Raw genomic sequence first — 27,410 nt, 5'->3', positions numbered from 1 at the left:
CCAGAGAGCAAGAGAGGGAGGGAGAAACAGAAAGAGAGAGAGGAAAAACTGAGAGTGTGGCTATCTTCAAGAGGAGGTGGGAACACTGAACCTGGAAGCTGAAAAGTTTGCAAAAGCCTGTAAACAAGAATCAAAGCTTGTAAGAGCGTTGAAGCATTAAAATCAAGAGGAGAAGAGGAGTCCGGTGCAGCACAACTGACTCACTTAAAGGTGAAAAGAAGGGAAAGATCAAGACCATTTTCCTGTTTAGAGTCATCTCTCAAGATCAAGAACAGCCTCAGAATGGGAGAAGATGCAGTACAGGCAGAGAGGAGCAGCATGATAAGTGCACATGAGAGCCAGGAGCTGGTGGTGCCCACACCTAGTCCCACACAATCTTCACCCACCCATAGCTTCTCCCAAATGGGCAATGCCACCATCATGGCCGCTAGTGAAGAACCTATTAGTACAGGAGCTGGGGCCAACACAGGCACTCTCACCAGAGATGGAGCTTCAACTACAGGCCCAGTGAATGCCATCACAGTGCTGACCCTTCTAGATAAGCTGGTGAACATGCTTGACACAGTGCAAGAGAACCAGCACAAGATGGAGATGAGGCAAGTCGAGATGGAGGGGGCCGTGAGGGGCATTCAGAACGATATGACCAAGCTGTCCAAGAGTCACACCTCCACCTCCAACACGGTCAGCAAGCTACTGGATAAGAGCCGTAAGGTCAGTGTCCACATGAAGGAGGTCAAGGACAAGATGGATAAGCAGGCCGTCCAGGTGAAGAAATTGGAGGTCAACCACACTCACCTACTTAGGAGGAACAACTTCAAAGTGCTCATCTTCCAGGTAAATGGAGAGTGTGTGCTTGTGTGTTAGTGGGACAGTTGGTGGTGTGGGGTATTTGAAGTTCTCAGGTAAAGACAGATGAATGATTGCATTGTGTGTGTTCATTGATGCATGTCTTTGTGGAACCAAGTTTAACTGTTTTCAACTCCAGCTCCAGACAATTAGGGATATTACTTTTTTACACAGCTGAGTAAAGTCAAATGAATCAGACCAAATTATTTCATAGTTGGAGATAACATCACATGCCTTTCTTAGGCAGGGTCCACTTCTGAAGCAGGGGAGAAGGGTTATAGTTCAGAGTGTAAAGATGAAAGCAATGGTGAGAGGGTATAATTTGGTGGGGCAGCATGGAAGCAAGAATTAGCTGGTCATGTTTTATCTACCTCTAAAGGCTGCACAATCCAAACTGCTGAGTGTGCTGTGATTGTCAAACCTAAAATAAATTGCTTAGAGCACCTAAATAACTATTTAATCAAGGATTCTTTTCTACTTTCTCACAAAGCATGTGCTTGACTCAAAGTATTAACCTCAAATATCCTGCTAGAGTGTCCCTGTGTTTCAGAAAGAAAAGCAATAGGGGCTTTGAAATAAGAGAGAATGAGAGAGCTCGAGAGAGAGCGAGATACTCAATAGGGAGGCTTGTTTTGAAGCTTAGCCCAAAGCTATTATGTAAAGCACAATAGTCTTGAATAGAAGGTGTGTCCAGAGATCAGCTACAGTGCAGCGTAATGTATATCCTGTTGTCAGAAGGCCCGTGCTGATCTGTGCTATGCTACACTGGCTAGCTGCTGTTTGCTGCAAGACCTGCAATCAGTCAAATGACTCAATGATTCCAAAGTAAGAGAGAGAGTTGACAGAGGCCTTCCATTTTCCCCTACCTTCTCCCAGCTGCATGGTTACTGCAAAAGAACACAATATACACACTAAGAGAAAGAGAGAGCATTGTGAAACACATTTTTCACAAAAAACTCAAGGTCAGTTCTTCCCCTCTGTGCAAAGAGTTGTTTAAACTAAGAGGGGAAGGTAAGTTTCCTTCGATGAGCTAGTGCAAAAACCCTCAGCTTTCCCTCTCAGCCTTAAACAGCTAGAGCACTCTTCTTGAGAATAGTTGTTTTGTTTGCTAATAGCTGTCAGAGACAGAGTTCTGTTTGATGCAGCTCCCCACAAATGTGCGTGTTGCTATGGCATCTACATTGTTTATTTGTAGGAGAATTTTCTGAGTCTGATAAAATAGGCTGTTAAATATAGATGAGGATGGAAGGCTTCCTGATGTGCTCTTTTTCACACTGTTCACTGTTCATTTCTCTTTCTCTAAATTGTTTTCCTCTCTTTACTTGCAGAAAGGGATTTAGTTTGCTGTTTTTAATTGTTTAAGCATTCACAAAGTAGTTCAGAAATGTCTGGTCTGGGTCTAAGGGAATATGTGTGTAATTGATCTCTGGGCTCTTTTGGTTCATTGATCTGCACTGCATTATAAGGATGGGTGGGACTGGGGTGGACAAAGGGGCAAAGTGTTCCTAGAACTTGGACATTTCCTAACCAGACATGCCAAAAAATCCCACACATGCTCTCTAACTATGCTCATCATTTTTACTTTAAATGGACCTTCACTGTACCCCATTGTCTCTTTGTGTTGCCTGGGTTTCTCTTGATATAATATGCAAATCACAGTAAGACCAGTACTGCAATTCTCCTCAGCTAGTTAAACAGACATTTTAAACTTCAGCAGGAGAACCAAGCAGACCTTTCCAGTTACTTTTGCCAAATTTTCTCACATTTATATACAAATGTTCACTATTTAACATAGTTCACATAGATTAAAAGAAACTTTTGAGTGAAACCACTTTTGTGGTTTTGTTAGTCAACAAGTAGTTCATCTCTTTAAACACTCTTAAATGTATTTCCTCATCACAAAAGCAACATTCAGGTTTTCACCACACCCTCTTTGCCTGTGTTTTTTGCTTTTATCTTGCCCTGTTGCTGTTGGATTGGGGGTGCTTGGCCTCTCCCCCTTAGGCGGACTACATGAGCGAGAGAACGCTGCTCTTGTATAAGCAGAAACTCTGGCTCAATCTCTCACATTCCAGAAGTGGAGTGAGTCTTTCCCTCTCTCTTTAAAAAATAAAAATTACCACAATCAAGTAGACCTCAATGAGACTTGGATCTAGCCTTTGGTGACCAGAGCCATAGAAGAGGCAAGCAGGTTATTTAGCTTATAAGGAGAGTTCCTGGGTGAGGCCAAACAATGTTGTCATTCCTTTTGCAATTTTTAAATATGAAGCAACTTTCAGCAAACACTTTGAATTCATTTTCCCTGGGTTTCCAAAAGTCAACATATGGATTGTGTTATGTATGCACAATATCTCCAAGTTCTCATTATGATCAGTGCACAATGCTTCGATTTTCATCACACTGGAAGCCAAATCTTAGAGTAGGAATGCATGAGATGGAATATTTTTACTACTACCCCTGCACTATCACCTAATAAGGCTATATGTGCCTCTCCAGGGAGAGTAGAGGAAAGAGAGGGAGAAATAAGGCCTGCAGGGAGAGAGAAGGGAGACAAGAGTGTTTGTTTTCCATTGTCCATCAAAAAGCCATTATCTCACTCCAAACCCAGTTTACTGTTTCAGTCCCCACTGGTGCACCATCAAATGAAAGTGACCAAAAGAGACTAGATGAGAAAAGGGCTTCAGTACGGTTGAGGATTTACAAAATACCTGTCGCTCAGTGCTAAAAGAGAGAAAAAAATATATAATTTTATTTGAGTCTCTTTTGGAGTGGCCCCTGCCTCAAGGTTCACCCTATGCCATTCCTCTGCACTGGGTTAAATACTGGACAAGCATGTGAAATGTTTGACATGATTGGGACTGGACATGTTCATGCACATGGGACTAGTCACAGTTATTCTACATACTAGGATATATCCAGATGATGACCACACACACATAGAATAACTGTAACAGACTTTTCAAATAAGTTCTCAATGTTTATTTAACAGCGCTCACTATGTACATTCATATCCACAACATGTTTGTAGTTATTCTGACAGGTATATAATTAACTGCCTCCAGGTGCTGATCACTCCCCTTTATTCAACTCTCACAATGAATCAAATTAAATGCAAACAAGTAATTCAAATCCATATGTGACAATCAAATCTAAAAGAAGACGAACAAACTGAGCACTTATACACTAATATTCCAACCAAATAAGGAGGTGAAGGCTGGTCTGACAGGGTTGTAAGTCTAACACACTATGCCTTCCTGAGTTGGACACATAATGCAATTATCTATAAAAACAGACATGATTATACACTAAGTTTATGAATGCTGACAGACCTCTGGCTCTTTGGCTCTGCCTAAATACACACACATACACTGGAGAGACAAAAGCTGTTATTGTGTGTGTCCTGTGACAGGGAGCAATGCTAGCACAGAGAGAAAACCATACACACTCACAATGCCATGGGATCTCATGTTTGGAGATACATGCTACATTATATAAACGCTAGGACATAGCATCCAAAAATCATGTACATGATTTTGCTCTTATGCAAAGAAATTGGTACTTTTATTAACCAAAGTGGCATTCAACTGATCACAATATATATTCAGGGCATTAATAATATGAAAAACTACTATTATACTACAAAAAAATATATTATTGAAATAATGTGTACAATTTACAAGTATTTCAATTGAGTTTACATTCATTTATATTCATACACGTCTATTTAAGAGTTCAATGAGCGTCTATAAGTGTTCCAGTGTCTTGCCCATTTCTGACTCCCTATATCTTTATGTTCAGGGATAGATGTAGGTGTGGGCTTTAGCGATATGGACCAATGACTCCCTATTATGGTTAGTGTTAAGAGTGCGTGTAAGGTTGGGCTTTAGGTATAAGGAACAATCAGGTAGTTGAGAGCAAGTATCTGGAAGGGAGTTAGATTTCGGCTCAACACTCGTTCAGCGAACATAACGAGTTTCTCGGTTTCTTTAGCGCATCTTTGCTATGTGTGATTAAAATGTATGTTTCTCTTTAATTTTTGATCAACATCTGACTGTAAAGAACAGAAAGGATTTTAAAAGACACATCATTCAATGAAAGTGGAGTGTGTGGATCTAATATTTATGGACACACATTACACAGAAGAAATGTTGTATTCTCAAGCACTTTTCAACAAACCAAGGGGATTTTCCAGGTATTCCATTACTTAAATTACAAAAAGATAACTTTTTGAGTTAACTTTAAACATTTCAACAACCTTGTGTGAACCCTGTGTACAGTGTAGAGGAAAGTGACTTTTGATGTTTCATTGTTAATTTAATTTATGATCACATGAACAGAAAACAATGTTGCAAATTCCAAAATATCTAGTTTTGCCTCGATGTGGTTCTTCTCTTATTTTGGTTTTTGATTTTTCGAAATTAAATATACATTCACTGAGCACTTTATTGGTAACACCTTCTTATTCATGCGATTATCTAATCAGCAGTGCATACAACCATGCAGATATGAGTATGGAGCTTCAGTTAATGTTCAACAAGTGGAATGTGGGACATTTTTTTATCTTGACCATGGCATGATTGTTAGTGCCAGATAGGCTAGTTTGAGTATTTCTGTAACTGCTGATCACCTGGGATTTTCTTGAGTTTACTCAGAAATGTGCCAAAAACAAAAAACATTCAGTGAGCGGCAATTCTGCGGACGGAAACACTTTAATGATAAGAGTGGTCAACAGAATGGCCAGACTGTTCGAGCTGACAGAAAGGCTACGGTAACTCAAATAACAATTTTTTACATTTGTAGTGAGCGGAATAGCATCTCAGAATGCACAACACATCGAACCTTGAGGCGGATATGCTACAACAGCAGAAGACTACATCTGGCACTTTATTAGGACTATAGTGTTTCTAATAAATTGCTCAGTGAGCATATTGTCCCATCTCTAATGTAAACACAGACATATACACTTGCGCACACACAGGTACGCAGTAGACACACACACATATAAACACACATCACCACCATTCCACCGTTCTCTTCTCTCTCTCTCTCTCTCTCTCTCTCTCTCTGTTTGTTGTAAAGGTTCCTGTGTATTAAGGAGCGAGAGAGAATTTACATGAGCACATGCACAAATAGAGCACATGGGCTAATGTTTTACTCAGTATGAGGTTAAACAGCTGCTTCCTGCAGATATGATGTTAATAGATGGCAGGAAAGGGAAATGCAAGTATGACGCTCCTGTTCTACCCTCTCCGTACAGGACTCGAACCGGCATCTCCGTCATGAGAGGTGGGTGCAATAACAAGGAGGCTAAAGGCTATAGCCCCTAGCGTCAGTCGCTAGTGCACCTCTTGAGGTCAGGAGAGTGAGATTTGTACACATTGTACAGCTATCGATCAGCTGGCTCCCGTTACACAACCTTTAAATGTTTTTTGTAAATCACATGGGCTGGAGGCCCCACTGCATCATTATAGATAAAAACATTACATGAACCTGCTAATAATCCCCCACCATCCACAAACCCTTCAAACATAGCCACTCACTCTCCAATAACATTCCACACCCCACCCCTGACCAAATATTTGCCACCAATCTTTCATAAGTAGGCCTTTAGGTGATGTGTTTGTCAAGTGTGTTTAGAACATGAAGCCTGAATTGATAAAACAACTGGATAGTTTTACTGATAACAGTTTAATTGACAGCAATGAGAGAGAGCATGGTAGAGAGAGGGGCCTGCATTTGTGTGTGTGTGTGTGTGTGTGTGTGTGTGTGTGTGTGTGTGTGTGTGTGTGTGTGTGTGTGTGTGTGTGTGTGTGTGTGTGTGTGTGAGCGTGTATTTATCACTTTGTGGGTGCCAAATGTCCCCATAAGCATAGTAAAACCCGAAATTTTTGACCTTGTGGGGACATTTTGTCGGTCTCCATGAGGAAAACAGCTTATAAATCATACTAAATTATGTTTTTTGAAAATGTAAAAATGCAGAATGTTTTCTGTGAGGGTTAGGTTTAGGGGTAGGGTTAGGTTTAGGGGATAGAATATAAAGTTTGTACAGTATAAAAACCATTATGTCTATGGAAAGTCCCCATAAAACATGGAAACACAACAAGTGTGTGTGTGTGTGTGTCTGTGTGTGTGTGTGTGTGTGTGTGTGTGTGTGTGTGTGTGTGTGTGTGTGTGTACATAATCTTCAAGTCAAACGTTTGGACACACCTACTCATTTGTTATTATTACTATTTTCAACATTTTAGAATAATAATTATTTACAAATATATAATTAAATAAATTATATAATCATAAAAACTATTAAATAATAGAATAAATGGATGTATGGGATGTGACTAAAAACGGTTCAAGAAACAAAAATGAATATCGAAAACAAACCAAATTTTCAGAATTACAAAAACGTTTGGTTAAGTATGTAACCTCCGTTCCCCGAGGGAGGGAACGACACGTTGTGTCGGAGCAGCGACACTAGGGGTCTCTCTTGAGCGCCGATATTCACCTCTGATCTTATTGAAAAGGGCCAATGGGAGTTGGCAGTCGGTATTTGCATATCCCGCCCCCGGACATACGGGTATTTAAGCGGCGCAAATACGGGAGTTCATTCAGGATTTTTCTGAGGAGCCGGAAATGGTCCGGCCACAACAGTGGCTCGGTTCAATGACATGGCGGAGGAAAGACACAACGTGTCGTTCCCTCCCTCGGGGAACGGAGGTTACATACGTAACCAAACGTTCCCCTTCTGTCGCTCTCTCCACGTTGTGTCGGAGAAGCGACACTAGGGGACCCATTCCAATCTTGCCATGCGCTGAACCTTGTACGTGGACCGCTGATACAGAGGCGGGCAGGGATTTCATCCAGTGCCACGCATCGTCTGTACCTGGCTGCACGTACCCTTCCCCAATGCCCCATAAGAACATCAGAGTCCTTCTAGTTACCCTGGGAGGGGAACAAGGCGATGTTTGCCAACATGGGATCTTTTTTCTCTATGTTTCTCGCTTAGAGCAATCACGGCCGGGGCTCTTACACGCATATAGGGAAGGGGGTCTTACCCAGACCCTGCGGAGACCACACCTGCCCTTTTTCTTAGGGAGGAAAAGTGGTAGACACGTCACACGGCCGTCTTAGGGCTCGTGTGGAAAGTATGGTGTGGTGGTAGATCCAGCCTTGAAAGGGGGGAGTTGCTACAGCATGGCGACCGAGGCAGCTGTAACTGCCTAAGGGAGACACGGGGGTCCGCTCGTAAGGGGACAGAACCGTGGAATTACACACAGGGGGAGTCCGAACAGGAGGCCTTCTTATTTTACCTGTGGAGCCCATATACCAGTACGGGGTGGCCATCAGGGTACCCGCAGTGGCTTGGGTCGGCGAGTTCCTCCGCTGAACCGCGGACCCAGAGGGCTGGGGAGGAATCGACCAGGGGCCCGACTCGGAGTGGGGCGCCCTGGGAAGAAGGCGCACTACTTTACCTTGACGTCAGGAAAAGGGTGCTGGGCGCAAGCGATCCACCCGGCCGGTCGGTCTACGTGTTACCGAGTTCTACGGGCTCGGACCTGAGAAAACACGAAACGCAACCGACTCAACGCGGAGGTTGTAAAACCTTGCGAAGGTGTTGGGTGTTGCCCAACCCACGGCTCTACAGATGTCTGCTAGGGAGGTGCCCTTGGCCAGTGCCCACGAGGACGCAACACCCCTTGTTGAGTGAGCTCGGACCCGTAAGGGTAGGGGCACAGCCTGGGTGTGATAAGCCAGTGTGATGGCATCGACAACCCAGTGGGCGAGCCTCTGTTTGGAGACGGCATTCCCTTTCTGCCGTCCCCCAAAGCAGACAAAGAGCTGCTCAGAGCGTCTGGTGCTCTGTGTGCGGTCCAGGTAAATGCGCAGGGCGCGCACTGGACACAGCAATGAAAGGGCTGGGTCTGCCTCCTCCCGGGGCAGCGCTTGCAGGTTCACTACCTGATCTTGGAATGGTGTGGTATGAACCTTGGGCACATAGCCCGGTCGCGGTCTTAGGATCACAGACGTATCTGCCGGACCGAACTCCAGGCAAGTGTCGCTGACAGAGAACGCTTGCAGGTCCCCGAGCCTCTTAATGGAGGCGAGCGCGATCAGCAGGGCCGTCTTAAGAGAGAGGGCCCTGAGTCCAACTGATTTGAGCGGCTCGAAGGGAGGTCTCTGGAGTCCTGCCAAGACTACCGAGAGATCCCAGGAGGGAACTAGGCCTGGCCGGGAGGGATTCAACCTCCGGGCACCTCTCAGGAACCTGAGGATCAGGTCGTGCTTACCCAAAGACTTGCCGTCTACAGGATCGTGGTGGGCGGCGATAGCGGCAACATACACCTTGAGGGTGGACGGGGACAGCCTCCTGTCCAGCCTCTCCTGTAGGAACAGAAGCACTGACCTAATCGCAGCATCTCTGCGGGTCTTAGGCTCGGGAAGAACACCAATCTGCGAACAAGTGCCACTTTAGGGCGTAAAGGTGCCTGGTAGAGGGGCTCTGGCTTGGTTGATGGTATTCACAACGGTCGCCGGTAAGCCGGCTAGCTTTTCCGCGTCCGGTCCAGGGACCAGGCGTGGAGGTTCCAGAGGTCTGGGCGCGGGTGCCAGAGCGTGCCCCGTCCCTGAGAGAGGAGGTCCTTTCTCAGGGGAATTCGCCAGGGAGGAGCTGTCGCGAGGAGCCTGAGTTCCGAGAACCAAGTCCGAGTGGGCCAGTAGGGGGCCACCAACGTGACTTGCTCCTCGTCCTCCCTGACCTTGCACAGCACCGGTGCAAGAAGGCTCACTGGGGGAAATGCGTATTTGCGCAACCCAGAGGGCCAGCTGTGTGCCAACGCGTCTGTCCCGAGGGGAGCCTCTGTTAGGGCGTACCAGAGCGGGCAGTGGGAGGTTTCCTGGGCGGCGAACAGGTCTACCTGGGCCTTGCCAAACCGTTCCCAAATCAGCTGGACCGACTGGGGGTGAAGGCTCCACTCCCCGCCGGGCAGGCGTTGTCGTGATAGCGCGTCCGCTACGACATTGAGCTTGCCGGGGATGTGAGTGGCACGCAGCGACTTGAGTCGCTGCTGGCTCCATAGGAGGAGACGGCGGGCGAGTTGTGACATGTGGCGGAGCGTCGCCGCCTTGGCGATTTATGTACGCCACCACCGTGGTGCTGTCCGATCTCACGAGGACATGTTTGTCCCGAACTAACGGGAGGAACTTCCTGAGAGCAAGAAGGACGGTCAGCAACTCCAGGCAATTGATGTGCCAACGCAGCGGGGCCCCTTTCCAACGGCCCGCTGCTGCGTGCCCGCTGCACACGGCACCCCACCCGAACCGGGAGGCGTCGATTGTGACCAGGATGCGTCGGGACACCTGCTGCAGGGGCACTCCTGCCCGTAAAAAGCAGTGGTCTGTCCAGGGTCGGAGTGTTTTGAGGCAGGTGGGGGTGATCCTTACCCGATGCGTGCCGCGGTGCCATGCTTGTCTCGGGACTCGAGTCTGGAGCTAGTGCCGGAGTGGTCTCATATGCATCAACCCCAGCGGCGCGACCGCCGCGGAGGACGCCATATGCCCCAGGAGCCTCTGGAAAAGTTTTAGAGGGACCACTGTGCCTGGCTTGAAGGAAGCGAGGCAGTCCAGCACCGACTGAGCACACTCGCTCGTGAGACGTGCTGTCATTGAGACTGAGTCTAACTCCAACCCGAGAAAAGAGATGCTCTGAACCGGAGTGAGCTTGCTCTTTTCCCAGTTGACCTGAAGCCCCAGCGGCTGAGGTGCCGGAGCACCTGGTCTCTGTGTGTGCATAGTAACTCTCGAGAGTGTGCTAGGATGAGCCAGTCGTCGAGGTAGTTGAGAATGCGGATGCCGGCTACTCGTAGCGGGGCAAGGGCGCCTCTGCGACTTTCGTGAAGACGCGAGGGACAGAGACAGGCGAAGGGGAGGACTTTGTACTGAAACGCCTGGCCGTCGAACACCGAACCGTAGGAAGGGTCGGTGTCGCGTGGCAAAATTGAGACGTGGAAGTACGTGTCCTTCAGGTCCACCGCTGCGAACCAATCTAGATGCTGAACACCAGCCAGAATATTTCTCTGCGTAAGCATTTTGAACGGGAGTTTTAACAAGGCCCGATTGAAAACTCGCAAGTCCAGGATTGGTCGTAAGCCGCCGCCTTTCTTGGGTACAATGAAGTAAGGGCTGTAGAAACCCTTCCTCATTTCGGTTGGAGGGACGGGCTCTACCGCGCCCTTGGCTAAGAAGGTCGCAATTTCTGTGTGCAGGGAACTGGCGTGCTCGCCGTGTACTGCGGAAAAGCGGACGCCCCTGAAGGGGGGCAGGAGCCGGGCAAACTGAATTGCATAACCGAGTCGAATGGTCCGGTGCAGCCAGCGTGATGCGTTGGGAAGCGAAAGCCACGCTTCCCAGCTCTGCGCTAGGGGCACCAAAGGGACGAGTATTTTGGACGTACCGGCGGGCCTCGCAGCGGGGCGGAACAGGTAATGCAGCGTCGGGCGGCTTCGTTGCGGCCTGAGGCTGAGGTGCTGAGAATAGACTCAAAGCACTTACCTTGCTCCGCGCGCCCGACAGGGGGCGGGTTCTTGACTGAGGAGGAGGTCTGATGTTGGTGTCCTCTGGACTCGTCTGAACCGGCCAGCCGGGGGACAGCCGTGGGCAGGCGGAAGGCGGGATCGCCGCGTCCGGTGTACTGGGACTGTTGTGATCTGAAAGCAGATCAGCAGCGAGCTCATCTGCTTCGGACTCGGGAGGATAGACAGCCGGGCCGTGAGGCGAGCCGCTATCGCCGCGAGCGTGGACGGAGACCAGCGAGCGTGTCGGGGAACGGGAGGTTCGCGGGGGGCTACCCGGCGAAACTGCACCCGCTGCCGCCCCAAATCGCCCCCAGCGCCAACCGCACCGTCCTTAATCCCGTGGGAAGAAGGAGCAATGCGGGGTGCAGCTGGGGTGGCTTGCTTTCTGTTGAAGGTGAGCCTCGACCGCAACGTGGTCATGGTCATGTTCTCGCAGTGAGAACATGAACCATCCACAAACGCCGCCTCGGTGTGATCGCGGCCCAAACACACGAGACAGCGCCTGTGGCCGTCTCAAGCAGAGAGCACTGTACCGCATCCAGGAACGACACAGGGGCGGAAAGGAATCTTGAAAAAGACGCGTCCTTAAAATGACGTTCAATGCCGCTGTGTTTGCTCTTTTAGAGAAAATTACTCTTTTAGTAAAAAACTCTTTTAATACACAGTGTGTGTGTGTGTACGTGTCTGCGCTGTCGAAGCGCTCAGGGGCAACTGAGAAGGAGAAAGCCGCTGTTGTGCGCCGTCAAGATCCAACAGCATGCAGATCGTCAGAGGAAAACAGGAACGTTTAAGTGGCGTGTAACTCGCAGCAAACTGCAGACAGACCATCGGCTCGAAGAAATTTTCTGAATGAACTCCCGTGATTTGCGCCGCTTAAATACCCGTATGTCCGGGGGCCGGATATGCAAATACCGACTGCCAACTCCCATTGGCCCTTTTCAATAAGATCAGAGGTGAATATCGGCGCTCAAGAGAGACCCCTAGTGTCGCTTCTCCAACACAACGTGGAGAGAGCGACAGAAGGGGAACTTCCTGTTACTCGAAGAAAATTAGGTTTCTCTCTTTTTATTAGAACATACTGTAAGCATGTGCTTTCCTATATTCTGAATATCTCAATACTCAAACCAGCCCATCTGGCACCAACAATCATGCCATGGTTGAAATCACTGAGATAAAAAATATTCCTGTATGCTTTTATGCATTGCACTGCTGCCACACAATTGGCTGATTAGATAATCTCAAGAATAAGTAGGTGTACGTGTGTCCCTAATAAAGTGTTCAGTGACTGTATCATTATTACACATAAATACATGGTTAAGAAAAGTGTACACTAAGTTTTTTTTTTGTTTTTTTATAATAATTCATCCCATATAAGGTGACATTTAGTCAAAAGGATGTTTAATGCAGGAGTGAGATTTAGAATTAGGTTATATTGATTTTAGATGGCCAGATGTATATTTGAAATACTTGTTTTGGGGGATATATTAAAAATAAGAATACTTTTATTGTTAAGGCTATTATTATATAATACAAATATATACTGTAGGCTACAGTATACTATGCATGTAATAATTTCGAATAAAAATAAAACAAATAAAAAATGTGTCCCTGGTATGGGAATTATGCGGTGACAACAAAATGATAAACAAATCAAAACTCTAATCTAATATTTTAAATTCTGCAAAGCCACACTTTACCTACATTACAGCCAGGGCTGGATTGAGAAGAGAAATCGGTCCGGATTTTACATAGCAACTGGCCCAAAATTTGAAGGGGGTGGGGGGGGTTCTTCGCTGTCCTTTTCTGCATATCTCAGCACCGTTCTGTGGTCCATTCATCATATCGCGGTGGCTAATTTTAGCTTATCACCACCCAACCGGCCCTCTCGTTTCTCCTGATGGCCAGTCCGCCACTAACCGGCCCACCAGGAAAATGCCCAGTATGCCAGATTACCAGTCCAGCCCTGATTACAGCTCTGCACTGGACATTTTATCAACTAGCTTCCTAAGATATCCACCTGGGATCCTTTTTAAACAGTTTAGAAGGGGAATGCTGGCCACATGTTGGCTTCTTTTCCATCACTATACAGTCTAATTAATAAATTAAAAAAGAAGAAAATATAATATATTCACATCTTTAAGCACAATTTATATTTGTCTACAAAACTAATTTCAAGCATTTAAGCTTAAGGGTAACCCTATAGACTTTAGAACAAAAAGTTTTCACAAGAAACATACAGTATATTCAGTCAGGTGTGACCAGATTTTTGACTGGTGTGTGGTATGTGTGACTGAAATGAGTGAAGCTCTGATTTACCTAATAACAGACACCAAAACATATGTATATTAGCACTACATCTGGCCAAAGCTAAAATAAAACCAGTTTTTTTGTTTTGCATTCTGAGGTCTTTGTATATTTATCTCCTGCACATAAGAAAGCATGTATCAACTTATCACAAGCGCCCACGTTGCCAAAGGCAAGAAGGACTGGTTTAGTACACAAATGAATCAAACGTAGAGTATTATTTGACAGGCTGCTCAGAACGAGACAATCATTGTCTTTCTCAGTGTTGGGTACTATAAAAATTTAATTAATTACTAACTACTAATTACACCTTCTACAGTGTAATTAGATTACTGTACTAATTACTCTGTCTGAAAAGTAATTGCACAATAATAATTACTTTTTATAACCCATATCATCCTCGACCAGATGAACAAAAACAATGTTTTATTTAGAATCGTTCTATAGTCTACACAGTATTTAATGCAATTACATTAAATGTAATAGTAATTACTGAAAAATAAAGAGTAAAACTTTAACTTTTTTCTAGGAAAAAGTAATTTAATTACAGTAATTAATTTCACCCAACATTGGTCTTTATAGACAAAAACATATTGCGAAAGAGATCCAAAAATTCCAACAAAACTAAATATGAAAAAAGTGAGGAGGATGTAGTCATTTACATGTGATTTTCAGATCTCATACCTTATGGACAGAATGCATAAAATGTACTGTTTGTTTCACCACTGAGGAAAGGAGAGGATCTTGTGTCCTAAGGAAGCTGTAATGCATAGGAGGAATGTTTAAATCTGCGTGATGTTGCTCTATTCTATTTGCTGCTTAATTTGAACAGAGTATGTAACTTTGTATATGCTAATCATCTAAAGGACTGAAATTAACAATGCATTAGTTCCGGGAACAAGTTGAACCTTGTAAAGTCAAGAAAAACAGTTCACTTAAAACTGAGCCAAGTCATGAGCAAACCGTTGTTAAACTCAAACATATATCAAAATGTCAACATTCCACTCTCATTCTTAGAGGCTTTCCTGCATGATGAAGGTTTGTGAGTCATGGCATTGCTGTACAATCTCCAGTTTAGACAGAAAGTGACTTAATAACTGTTGATAGACATTCTTCCTGCCACACAGGCTTGTCCAGTGGCTCAACTCATCTTATTTGTACCTTTTCATAGACTCTATACATTTTAGATTTAAATTGCTTCCTTGATCCCTGAGGACAAAAAGAGAAAACATGTAAATAGAAACAAGCAACACACACTCATGACGAAACAATCCTGTGGAGACTTTCTGCCTGCTCTACTAAAATGTTGCATTTGGTACCAGGGCTGGACTGGTAATCTGGCATACCGGGCATTTTCCCGGTGGGCCGACGCACTTTGGGGCCGATCAGGGGTGGACTGGCCATCGGGAGAACTGAGCGGGCCAAAGTTGAATTGTCTTTGCTTTCGCACTAAAATGTTGTATTTGTATAAGTGAATTGTTCAAAATGGTAATTTGGCGTGTGTATCCTGGATGCTTCAATCTTCAGAAACCCCAAAGGAAATGTTAACTTTTCATCGATTGCCTATACATGATCATGAGTGATTGAAGCTCTGGCTTATCGCGCTGAACCTGGATATCAGTACACCCCTACATTCTCTCATATATTGGAGGGTGTGCAGTGAATATTTTACCCCTGAGGATTTCAGACCATCGAAAGAAACAAAGGGTTGATATCTGAATTCATCGGCTGTGCCCGTGCTGTTTTTCCAGTGAACTCATGTATGTGTGAAAAATGTTGTCATTGTCACGCCTCCCTCGGGCTCTGCACCTTCCTCAGCACTCGGCTCCTTATCATCCGATTTCTAATTCACCGCACCTGCACTCAATTCACTTGCTCATCACTGCCTGCATAAATAACTCATCTTCATGCCACTTCACTGTCAAGTCTCACACAAAGGACACTTGGTTCCACTAACTACAACTTGTGTGGCTTGAATTCCAGACAGTCATATAGCCTATATGTTTCTGCTAAAGAAAAAGCACAAGTAGATAACGCAAAATAAATTATGGTTATTTACTGCAGTAATGTTTTTTTAATGCTTTTTTATTTTATATAGTTTTGAAATTGTTTTGGACTGATTTGGTTTGTGAACGGCGCTTGGTCTGTGCAAGTTTCTCTAGTAAACAATGACTCCTCCTCCATATGACATGGGACGTTACCAACGAGCTTACGTCAACCCTCTCATGAGCGTGCGTCACAGAGATGTGACGAAATTTCATGAAAATAAGTCGCAATGGAAAACATTAAATTGTCCTTAAAATAGGCTTAATCTTCTTTATGAGAAGTAGATTTTATTTTTTATTTTATTAATTAATGAGTTCATTTATTTTTCTTGGATTAAGGGGTGAAATGTGATCTTGGAAATGTTTTGGTGAGATTCACCCCCTTATGTTTTCTTGTGAAAGAAAAAAAACAGTTTATGTAAAAGCTTTAGATGCTGAAAGAATAAACAGAATAAACCCCTGAAGGACGAGTACTTGTGTTTATTTGTTCTTGCTATGGTAACAAGTGTAACTTGGTGCTATCAATAAGTGGCATTCATTGTTGTCTAATTTATAATCTGTTGGAACTGCAACAGCAAATGTGTATCACAGATATTAACAATGTAATACAACACTATGTATATCTTATACACATTACACTAGTTCTTTTATTTTTTCAGGCTGATTTTGTCCAAAAGTTTCACTACTGAAATGCAGAAAATTACAAATAATAATAATAATAATAATAATAATTAGGATTTTCATAGGTTTATCAGAGGTGCATAAAGGTACCACGAGGGTCCCTTCAGCCCGTGTAACCCCATGCATTAATGCACCCATGCTCACCACAGCCAAAAAGTGGAAAGACTATGACAACTTCCCTATATTAAATCCATATGTAACATTACAGTAAATATTATGTCACACTTTGTTTTCTACAGCTGAGTATTTATGTCTAAGTGTTAAATTAACTCAGACTAATTGTTCTAGTAACTCCAGTCAGTGTTTGGTGGAACATAAAAAATGGAAACTCCATGTTAAAATTTGCAGGGAGTTGGCCAGATGTATTCTCCAACAATGCCAACAATATCATACCAATACCTTTGATCCATATTTGCCTTTCAAAGTAAAGTTTTGTGGTCGGTTGGACAGATTTGCCAAATCCCAAAAGCGATATTTCACCCCTGATTTAGTGTATCACAAATATCCACAGGGATTACCGTCAGTCATTATGTATCCTCTCTGTTCTGTTAGGTTGAATCTTTCCCCACAGTTCGACAGGCCAAACTACCATTCCCTCACACAAACAGAGTTTGTGAGGCCAGATTTTTGACGAGGGGTTCAAGGGAGAACATAACCTTTCTATCATCTTAGAAGAGCAGTTGTAAGTTAGTTTGTGTTTGCATTTATGTGTACATTTGTGTGTGTGCTTTGCTTATGTTTACAGCTGTTCAAAATAAGAGTTCAAGCGATTAACTGGGAAGTTTCCTGTGTGAAGTGACCACACCCGGATGAGAATTTAGAGTCTTATCGCTAAGAAAGAGGACTCTGACTATCCTGCGCATTTCTGTCATGCTATGGAACATTCTGATGGGTGGGGGACCAAACAGGGCTGCTGTCCAGGTGTCCCTATTGCTGCGCTCCACCCCAACTGCTTCCTGGCCTGAATCCTACTCCCTTTCAAAGCCCTAAACCACACTTCCCTGCTTTATCTTTTTTTTATTATTATTATTATTTGCCTGCCTCCCTCTCTTTCTGTCTTGGCCATTCTCCAAAACTCATTGGAAACTCTGATATAAGAAGTGTAGGGTCATGCCTGGACTTCCTTCCCCAGTCTCACTATTCTTGAGGCTTTATGATTGTCTCCATGTGGGAAAAGAGGGGAGGTACACAGTATTTTTCACACTAAATGTTCTTGTCCCCTTGGCATTACTAAATAGTGCATCTTATGTGTAGTCACTCAATATTTATACTTTTTTGCTACTTCATAGTAGAAGAATGACCCTGAAGACATGATGTATCGTCAAACACTGTAACATAACACTGTATTGTGTTATGATATTCTGATACAAGGTGTTTTTTCCGCAGTTTCTTAGCTCTCTCATTAGGGTTTTCAGAGAAGTTTAAGAAATAACTAAATGTAAAATTGTTTAGAGTAAGAAATAAATCAGGCAAGTCAGACTTGTCAGATTCAGTGCATTTCAATTATTTTAAGACTGAAAGAAATTCATTTGTTTTAATAAAATCAGGTTATGACTTTTGAAACTATTAAAGATAATGTATCTCCTACAAAGACCTGTCTGTCCTATGCATCATCTGAATTTTTACACTCCAGTTTTCCAGGCAAATACTGTACAAGAACAAATACAAACCTTGTTAGCAGTACTTTGGGCACTGACTTGGATTTCTTTGTGGTATTAGAAAGTTGGCAAATCAGTGCCTATTGCCAAGTGTCTTTTGCAATCCAAAAAACACCAAACTAGGCAGAACTGTAAAGTAAGGACAATCCTATGTGGATTTAAGAGGGTGACAATATGTAAGTAGGTGTAAGAGCAAACTTAAAAATGTACTTGATCCTCACTTGCTGTTGTACATTTCTGTTGTGCAGGAGGAAAATGAGATCCCATCAAGTGTCTTTGTGAAGGAACCTGCACCGTTACCTGAAGTGGAGGAGGAGACTTTGGCCATTGATGCCAACCGTTCTCAAGAGGAGGGCCTTCAGACCATTGACCTCTCTTCGGATGAAGAGCAGGGACCAGAGGAGGATGAAGATGAGATTTTGGCCATTTTGGACCTTGAAGCAGAGTCCAAAGTTCAAAAATCTCGAGCTGAGAAGTTCAAGCGGTCCAGTCTGAAGAAAGTGGACAGCCTGAAGAAAGCTTTCTCTAGGCAGAATATTGAGAAGAAGATGAACAATATCAGCACCAGGATTGTATCAACAGAAAACCGTGAAAAAATCAAGAAAAGTCTGACACCAAACCACCAGAAGAACCCTAGTGCCAAGAGCTCTTCCTTCAAGGTCTCTCCTCTCACCTTCAACATCAAGAAGGTTCGTAGCGGAGAGAGTGAAGCAGAGGCTGTAGATTCATCTCAACCTGAAAGCTCACCAAGTGCTGTCGCCTCCATCGAACTGGCTCCAATTGAGAGCCCAGCTGAAGACCTGACCTTCGAGGAGGTTCACTGCCAACTTGCACCAGGACAGGAGGAAGTTAAGGTGGCTGTTGAGGCAATAGAGAAGGAGTTGCCCAGCATCCTGAACGGCACAGCTATGATTGAGCCTGAGTTGTCGATCACAGAAGATGTTAGTGAGGAGTATGCCCTTTCTGCGACACTGCTCCAGGATGCCTCCCAGATAGATTTACAGGGAGAGAACGAAGAGGAAGGAGAGGAGGAAAAGGGAAAGGAAGACATGCAGGATGAAAAGAGCCTTGTAGCAGAAGCTGCAGGCCAAGTAGAAGGTGTTGATGTAGTGCAAGCATCCTAATGTCCTGACCCTCCATTCCAGCTGTGACACCCTCCTTTGCTGAGAAAACACTCTCTCCCTTATCAGAGCCAGCCATCCCCCCAAGTACCCAGACATCTGCCCAGTCCTGGCAGAGTACAGTCCTTGCAGAGACTTCTGTGTCGTATCACAAAACAGTCTATTCAAAGGCAAAATTCAAGTACTATGTGACTTTTGCTAAGTAGGCCCCTTAATCTTGTTATTAGTTGTTAGTCCTTTAACAATTTAGTGTTTATTTTAAAAAGTCCACATGAAAGCAGTCTTTTGTTTTGATTATCTGTCAGATATGAAAGTGGGAAAATAAAAATAAAATGCTTAAAGCTATAAGAGTCAGCAGGTGCTGAGTTCAATCCATCTACCCTAAGGGAGTGTTTTAACCATGGCCTGGATCTCAGCCCCCAATTCATTTTCTTCTGGAACAGCTTGTGCACAATCAAGATAATTTGCAGCCTTTATGCCCTTTCTTCTGATTAAACAACAAAAATACTTCCAATGGCAATGTCTCTGTCAGTGTTGTAGTCAAGACCACCTAAACCAAGACCAGAGTGTATTGAGACTGAGACAAGACCAAGACTTTGAGGAGTTGAGACCGAGTCAAGACCAAGACCAGACCAGTGCGAGTCCCACACTGCATGATACAGGATAAAATGTGGAACATGCAAACCATAGGCACTCCCTAAATTGATCTGAAAGATCCACATTCCCATAAAAACACCCACAGAAAACAAATGAAGATTCCTCTTCATTCACCACTTTGTGTGTGTGCGTGTGTGAGTGTGAGAGCGTGTATTTATCACATTGTGGGGACCAAATGTCCCCATAAGGATAGTAAAACCCAACATTTTTGACCTTGTGGGGACATTTTGTCGGTCCCCATGAGGAAAACAGCTTATAAATCAGACTAAATGATGGTTTTTGAAAATGTAAAAATGCAGAAAGTTTTCTCTGAGGGTTAGGTTTAGGAGTAGGGTTAGGGTTAGGGGATAGAATATATAGTTTGTACAGTATAAAAACCATTATGTCTATGGTAAGTCCCCATAAAACATGGAAACACAACGCGCGTGTGTTTGTGTGTGTGTGTGTGTGTCTGTGTGTGCCATGAGAAAAGTCTTAATAAAATAATCAAAAGGCATTGCAGAGGTGAATTATATGTGTGAATTTTCCTTTGTTTTCTGTGAGCAAACAAATACAAACAAACAAACACTAAGGAGCTGAAATCAACTTAACCGTCTTTATTCAACACTCCTTTTCCAAGTTTTACCATCCACCTAAAACAATACAATTTTTGTTTTAATTTATCAATATTATTTAATAAAAGTGAATGTTTATCAAGTATTTTGTACATCTTCCTGGGTGCCGACAAGATTGTGTGACGTCACGCACCTACATCTCAGCGAAATCATAGTTTTCATAGTCATAGTACAATTTCCACACGACTTTCCAAGTTGTAATTACGACTTCAAAAGTTCCACTGCACTTTTCCCAGAAGGAAGTTGGAAAATCCGACTTTCTGAGTTGAATGAAATGCAGCAAGAGGCAGATTGCTAATGTTAGCTAGCTAGCTTTGCTAGCATCACTTACACTTAGCTTGCCTTTCTTTATGCTTCCTTTCTAAGTGCTGATAAAATGTTTATGTGATCCCAGCCGTCTCTGTAAGCATTGCAAAATGTACTGCTGTGTGTTTTCTTTTGGATGCTTTTTTTGCAGATTAACTCTTTGTGGTTTTAGTCAGTGTTTCCTAACCTTTTTTCTGCCACGGCACACTTTTTACGATTAAAAAAATCCCATGGAAAACCACTATCCCACATAAACATTGTCAATAATTTTCCTTTTAAAGAATTTGTCCATGATTTCTGTCTGTCTTAGTAGCATGAACCCGTGATGAAAACCAACAAATTAGTGTCTTTTCCAATTTGTAGAATTGTTCTTGCAAATTAATTATCGCAATGGCACAGCAAATAATGTTTTTATTTATTTACTGTATTTTCCGGAAATAAAGTCGCATCTATAAGTCGCACTGGGTCAAAATCGCGTTTTTGAGAGAAAAAACACATAAGTCACACTGACAGAGTTTGGATCCGGCAGGAACTAGTATCCGTGAGCAGCCGCCCGGCCTCCATTCACTGGTTCAGATGTCAAACGCGCTCCTTGAAGATTACAGTACCTCAGAATCTACACCTCAAATCACAGTGTTTTTTGACTTTTTTAAAACAGGAGAATTTGCTTTTAGTTATAGTATGTAATCGTTTTTCATATTCTTTTTATCTTTCATGAGAGAAAGGTAATCCACATCTGTTCATAACATCTGTAAATCTATGCTGTGCACAAATAAACAGCCTTTGTCTTTGAGTAAAATAATATACCTCTTGTTTTCTATTCATTCATTTGGTTCACTTACTGAATGTTTTTCCTAAAAGTGTGACGATGATGCATCATTTTGTGGGCTTGTGAGGAGTTGCGTTTGACAGCGGACTAGAGTTTGCTAGAACAGTAATGTTATGATGGACAAAATATTTAAACTGGTTGCATAAAATACTATGTAATGGAAATTATACTGAATTGGCAACTTTAAAACACTTCTACCATCTCAATGCCTTCATTAAAATAATGGGAATCATTTTTTATTTTGAGGAATTTTCCATGGCACAGCTCACAATCTTTCATGGCACACTAGTGGGCACAGTGGTTGGGAAACACTGGTTTAGGTAGCCAAATTGTATTACAGAAGATTTGGCTGACATCGCTCAGACAGCCACAGTTTCTTCTCCTGTATCCCGCATTTACTTTCTTGGAGTGCGTGTGAGGGGGGTGGGGAGGGGTGACAACCTTAACAGTAACAAAAATCAAGTTATTGCTTGCATTTGAAGCAGAAAGTTTTGCATCTGTAGAGTATTGATGATAACAAATAAATCAGACAGTGCACCGGCAATTTAGTGATATCTCGGTCTTGAAATAAAATCCTGAGTCCTCTCTGTCTGAGACAAGACCGAGTAAAAATGTGGTCAATTCCGTGACGAGGCCGAGAGCTTTAAAAAGTGGTCTCGAGACCGGTCTTGAATACTACAACACTGGTCTCTGTTTATCAGAAATATATACAGGGTCCAAGAGAAGCTGGAAATCCAGCTTGGAAGAGTATTTACATTTCCAGATTTACATTTTGTAGTGAAGAATAAACAATTAGATTACCCTTGTTTGTCCCGAGCACACATCATAAAATATCAGTTCTGTGTTTGGCTTGCTTCAAATCTGAAATGCATCTTACATGGGGATCCTTGTCTTCCCTGAGTTCCACACATGTCTTGGACATTACTAAGAAAACATTCCTGCTTTTGATATATGGCTCTTTCAGAGACTATTTCTCAAGCTCCTGTTGGCATGGTGTTGGCTGAGGAAGGCCTTAAACATGCACTGTGGGGCCAGTCTAGATTACTGGCATATTTCTGGAAGTGATGAAGCAAACTTTCAGCCTAGTTGGATGCAAATTATTTCTAGTGTGGAAAGTGATGAGATCAGAAAAAGTTAGAAAAATTCAAATTAATTTTGATTGTTGAATTGAATCCAAGTTTTAAAATATAAATGAGGATGCAGAATACCCCCTTCCACATCCATCATTTTAGTATATACAAACAATTGATATTTGTGCACACTATGCCGCTCTCTACAATACACACCCTATAGTAAAATGATGCTGTTAGCTGATATATTTGAAAATAAAGCAAAGCATTTCTTTCAGAATCTGACAGTACTGACCAAACAAATGTGTCTGACATTTTTTGGGGGGGACATTATATAACACTATAGCAAATAAATGATCATCTCTTTTTGTGTTTGTCATGTAAATTGAGCTTTCTGCACAATGTGAGTAATTTGAGCATATTTTCAGTTCAATATTCTAATGCCGAACAAAAATATAAAAGTGTGTATTTTTGCTTTGGGTGGATGTCTCTTTCAGAAGTGAAAAAGGATTAGGTTTTACGACTTTTAAAATGTTAACTAATTTTTACTGATTCTTATAATTCCTAATCTATATTTGCATTTTCTTTAAAAAGGTAATTTTATCAATGACTTCATAATATATAAGAGAGCTATATGTAGTCTTAGTTATCGTATTTTAGAAGGCTCATGCCAAAGAAAAGGCTCAGTTACAGCAGACACCTTATAATGTTTCTGTAACACCTGTTTACCAACTTGTTATTAAACCACGCTCTGTTAAAACTGTACTTATAGTGCAAATAAATAAAGATTTTGAACCTGGCCTTTCATGTCTGTCTGGTTTATTAGTACTATGAGTTTCACACTCCTGTATTCTGTAGTACTGGCTAAAATATGACTCTAGCCTGATATGGCTGTGTAAAAGAATCATGTTCATGGTGTGAGAAAGGAGGAATCTGGAACGAAGAACTTCAACTCAAATAGTATGTTTATTTACTAATCAAAATAAAAACACTCCCTTGCAACACTCTCATGCCACACAGGCTCAGCGGTATGTGTTCGGGTCTCTCTCCTCCTTAACTGGCTTTTAACTCTGTCTCCACTCTCAATGCAATAGCAAATAGTTGTTAGAGACAATCATTGACAGGTGATGATCCTTGTTCTCTGTTCTCATCTCCCGGTCTCGCTCGACCACACCCCCACCGCCTGACTCAGGCCAGGGAGCCCTCCGGCCTGCCCAGTACTCCACCACCCCCTCTTGAAGAGCCAGCTTCTGACTGATGTACAGCACCTGGCACTCCTCCCCCTCGACCCGCTAGGACAACACAGCTCCCATCTCTCCGTCCAATTGCGTCAGTCTGTAAAACAAAAGGGTGAGAGAAATCAGGAGTGTTTTGCAGGCTGCAATCCCTGTGGTCTTATCAATTTGGGGATGCACCTGCCCTTGACCCAAGTGGAACCCCAGATACCATACCTCCACCCGTCCATTTGCGCACTTCTTGGGATCTGCCATAAGTCCCGCCCTCTGCAGTGACCTCAGAACCACCCTCAGATGCTGCACGTGCCGCTGCCAATTATATAACCATATAACTCTGTTATATAACCAGGACTGACGTTCTTGAGCATGTAGCAAATTTTCCTGTGTTAATTGCCTCAATGTGTGGAGTTTTGCTCTCAGGTCAAGAACATATTGAATATCATTTTTGCTAATGAAAGACCCAATTTTCCTTCATAATATATAAGACACTGCAAGGCTTACTCCCATACAATAATTCAAATGGGGAGGCACTTATCCTAATATCGCATTGCGTAGTCCACCAAAACCAACACAAAGCGATGTCTGTGTGCCATCCACTCTAATGGCCTGACGAGGTCCATTCCAATTCTCTCAAAGGGAGCGGGCACAATGATGCTCTTTGGATGGCCGATGGACTCACCAGCATGTCGTACACCACTTGCAAACATCCCTGTGAATGCGCAATCAATAAAAATGGGCCATTAGACGGTTTAGTGTTTTTCTCACCCTAAGTGACCTGTCATCAGATTATGATGAGCCATCTGGAATAACATTTCCGCCGGTTCTTTGGAATCCTCTTTTTCTGAGCGTCCTGCAACACTCGATACAAGCAATCATTTATATTAGCGATATATGGATATGAGAGTGCGATGTCTGCGGTATGCAGTACATCCTAGCTTGATCAGGGGTGGCATGTGGCATGTTGGGGAGCCAGATCATGGTCCCCACCTCCATCAGCGGGCATTGGTCCTGGAAATGCCCAGGCTTCCCGCAGCACCAAAAAAACAGCACAGGCTCCACGGCCACATACGCGGTGGTGGATCTGTCGACCTGAGAGTGAAGGTGGAAAGGCAGGGAGTGGAACAGGGTGAACTGGCAGGCTGTGCAGACTCTGCAGTGGGGGACCGGTTTAGGATGGGGAACTCCCGGGGAGGAGGGACTGGATGGGAGGAAATAGAAAGGGTAGAAGGAGGGGGCAGAGTAAGAAAGAGAGATAAAGAGGAGGGCTCAACGGCCCCCCGAAATGGTCCTCCGCCAGCTGGACGGCATCATCCAGCAATCCCGGGCAATGACACTGGACACACTCCGCAGTTCTCCTCGGCAAACGGGCGGTGAGTTGCTCCAGTACCATCTGATCTGTCACACCCCTGATGTCGCGACCCTCCTGGGCCAGGATTCACCTCTGGCAGACATCGCGGAACAGCTGAGCAAACACAAATGGGCAGCCGAGCTCCTCTAGTCTGACGAAAAGGAACCGCTGGTGGTGTTGTTCCGGTGTTTGCCTGAACCACTGAAGGATAGCCTTCTTCTGGTCCTCATAGACCAGGCGAGTTTCTGCTAGAAGCTGATCAGTTGCTAGTTGTGACACGCCAGAGAGCAGAGCCAGCAAACGAAGTTCCCATTGAGCCTTTGGCCAGCCTGAGGTAGTAGCTGCTTGTTCAAATAGACTGATGAACACCTCCACCTGATCTTGGGGTCCCATCTTCATAAGCTGTAGATGAGACATGGTTGCTGCCTCCGGGTCCGTGGCTGAAGATCAATCCTGGATCACCAAGCTCCGCCACTTGGACCTGGGGGAGTTCCTGGAGCGCATCTCAGAATAAATACAGGTCCTTCTCAAAAAATTAGCATATTGTGATAAAGTTCATTATTTTCCATAATGTAATGATAAAATTTAACTTTCATATATTTTAGATTCATTGCACACCAACTGAAATATTTCAGGTCTTTTATTGTTTTAATACTGATGATTTTGGCATACAGCTCATGAAAACCCAAAATTCCTATCTCAAAAAATTTGCATATCATGAAAAGGGTCTCTAAACGAGCTATTAACCTAATCATCTGAATCAACTTATTAACTCTAAACACCTGCAAAAGATTCCTGAGGCTTTTAAAAACGCCCAGCCTGTTTCATTACTCAAAACCGCAATCATGGGTAAGACTGCCGACCTGACTGCTGTCCAGAAGGCCATCATTGACACCCTCAAGCAAGAGGGTAAGACACAGAAAGAAATTTCTGAACAAATAGGCTGTTCCCAGAGTGCTGTATCAAGGCACCTCTGTGGGAAGTCTGTGGGAAGGAAAAAGTGTGGCAAAAAACGCTGCAAAACAAGAAGAGGTGACCGGACCCTGAGGAAGATTGTGGAGAAGGACCGATTCCAGACCTTGGGGGACCTGCGGAAGCAGTGGACTGAGTCTGGAGTAGAAACATCCAGAGCCACTGTGCACAGGCGTGTGCAGGAAATGGGCTACAGAGAAGCAGCACTGGACTGTTGCTCAGTGGTCCAAAGTACTTTTTTCGGATGAAAGTAAAATTTGCATGTCATTCAGAAATCAAGGTGCCAGAGTCTGGAGGAAGACTGGGGAGAAGGAAATGCCAAAATGCCTGAAGTCCAGTGTCAAGTACCCACAGTCAGTGATGGTCTGGGGTGCCATGTCAGCTGCTGGTGTTGGTCCACTGTGTTTTATCAAGGGCAGGGTCAATGCAGCTAGCTATCAGGAGATTTTGGAGCACTTCATGCTTCCATCTGCTGAAAAGCTTTATGGATATGAAGATTTCATTTTTCAGCACGACCTGGCACCTGCTCACAGTGCCAAAACCACTGGTAAATGGTTTACTGACCATGGTATTACTGTGCTCAATTGGCCTGCCAACTCTCCTGACCTGAACCCCATAGAGAATCTGTGGGATATTGTGAAGAGAAAGTTGAGAGACATAAGACCCAACACTCTGGATGAGCTTAAGGCAGCTATCGAAGCATCCTGGGCCTCCATAACACCTCAGCAGTGCCACAGGCTGATTGCCTCCATGCCACGCCGCATTGAAGCAGTCATTTCTGCAAAAGGATTCCCGACCAAGTATTGAGTGCATAACTGAACATAATTATTTGAAGGTTGACTTTTTTGTATTAAAAACACTTCTTTTATTGGTCGGATGAAATATGCTAATTTTTTGAGATAGGAATTTTGGGTTTTCATGAGCTGTATGCCAAAATCATCAGTATTAAAACAATAAAAGACCTGAAATATTTCAGTTGGTGTGCAATGAATCTAAAATATATGAAAGTTTAATTTTTATCATTACGTTATGGAAAATAATGAACTTTATCACAATATGCTAATTTTTTGAGAAGGACCTGTATTCTTCTCATCACAATTGTACAGAGCGGTTATCTGAGTTTCTGTAGACATTGTCTGTTTTTTTACTTTTTTAGTAT

The 27,410-nt window shown here is 43.6% G+C and overlaps 1 protein-coding gene across 1 annotated transcript; it reads left to right on the top strand.

The window, feature by feature from the left end:
* cavin2b (caveolae associated protein 2b) lies at window positions 1–23,496 on the top strand. The gene is made up of 2 exons (XM_052129730.1): window positions 1–834; window positions 18,348–23,496. The coding sequence occupies exons 1-2, from the start codon at window positions 283–285 to the stop codon at window positions 19,221–19,223; spliced, it is 1,428 nt and encodes a 475-aa protein (XP_051985690.1). The 5' UTR covers window positions 1–282; the 3' UTR covers window positions 19,224–23,496.
* The last annotated feature ends 3,914 nt before the right edge of the window (window positions 23,497–27,410 follow it).

This window comes from Xyrauchen texanus, chromosome 7, assembly GCF_025860055.1.
Source record: "Xyrauchen texanus isolate HMW12.3.18 chromosome 7, RBS_HiC_50CHRs, whole genome shotgun sequence".
In the NCBI taxonomy this organism is placed as follows: domain Eukaryota; kingdom Metazoa; phylum Chordata; class Actinopteri; order Cypriniformes; family Catostomidae; genus Xyrauchen; species Xyrauchen texanus.
Note: the sequence above shows the minus strand (reverse complement) of the source record. Positions and strands in the feature narration are given on the sequence as shown.

Excerpts from the sequence above, each read along its gene's own strand:
- cavin2b (XM_052129730.1), top strand. The coding sequence starts at position 283 with ATGGGAGAAGATGCAGTACAGGCAGAGAGGAGCAGCATGATAAGTGCA. Across the intron at positions 835-18,347 it reads TCAAAGTGCTCATCTTCCAG|GAGGAAAATGAGATCCCATC; the intron begins GTAAATGGAGAG and ends TCTGTTGTGCAG.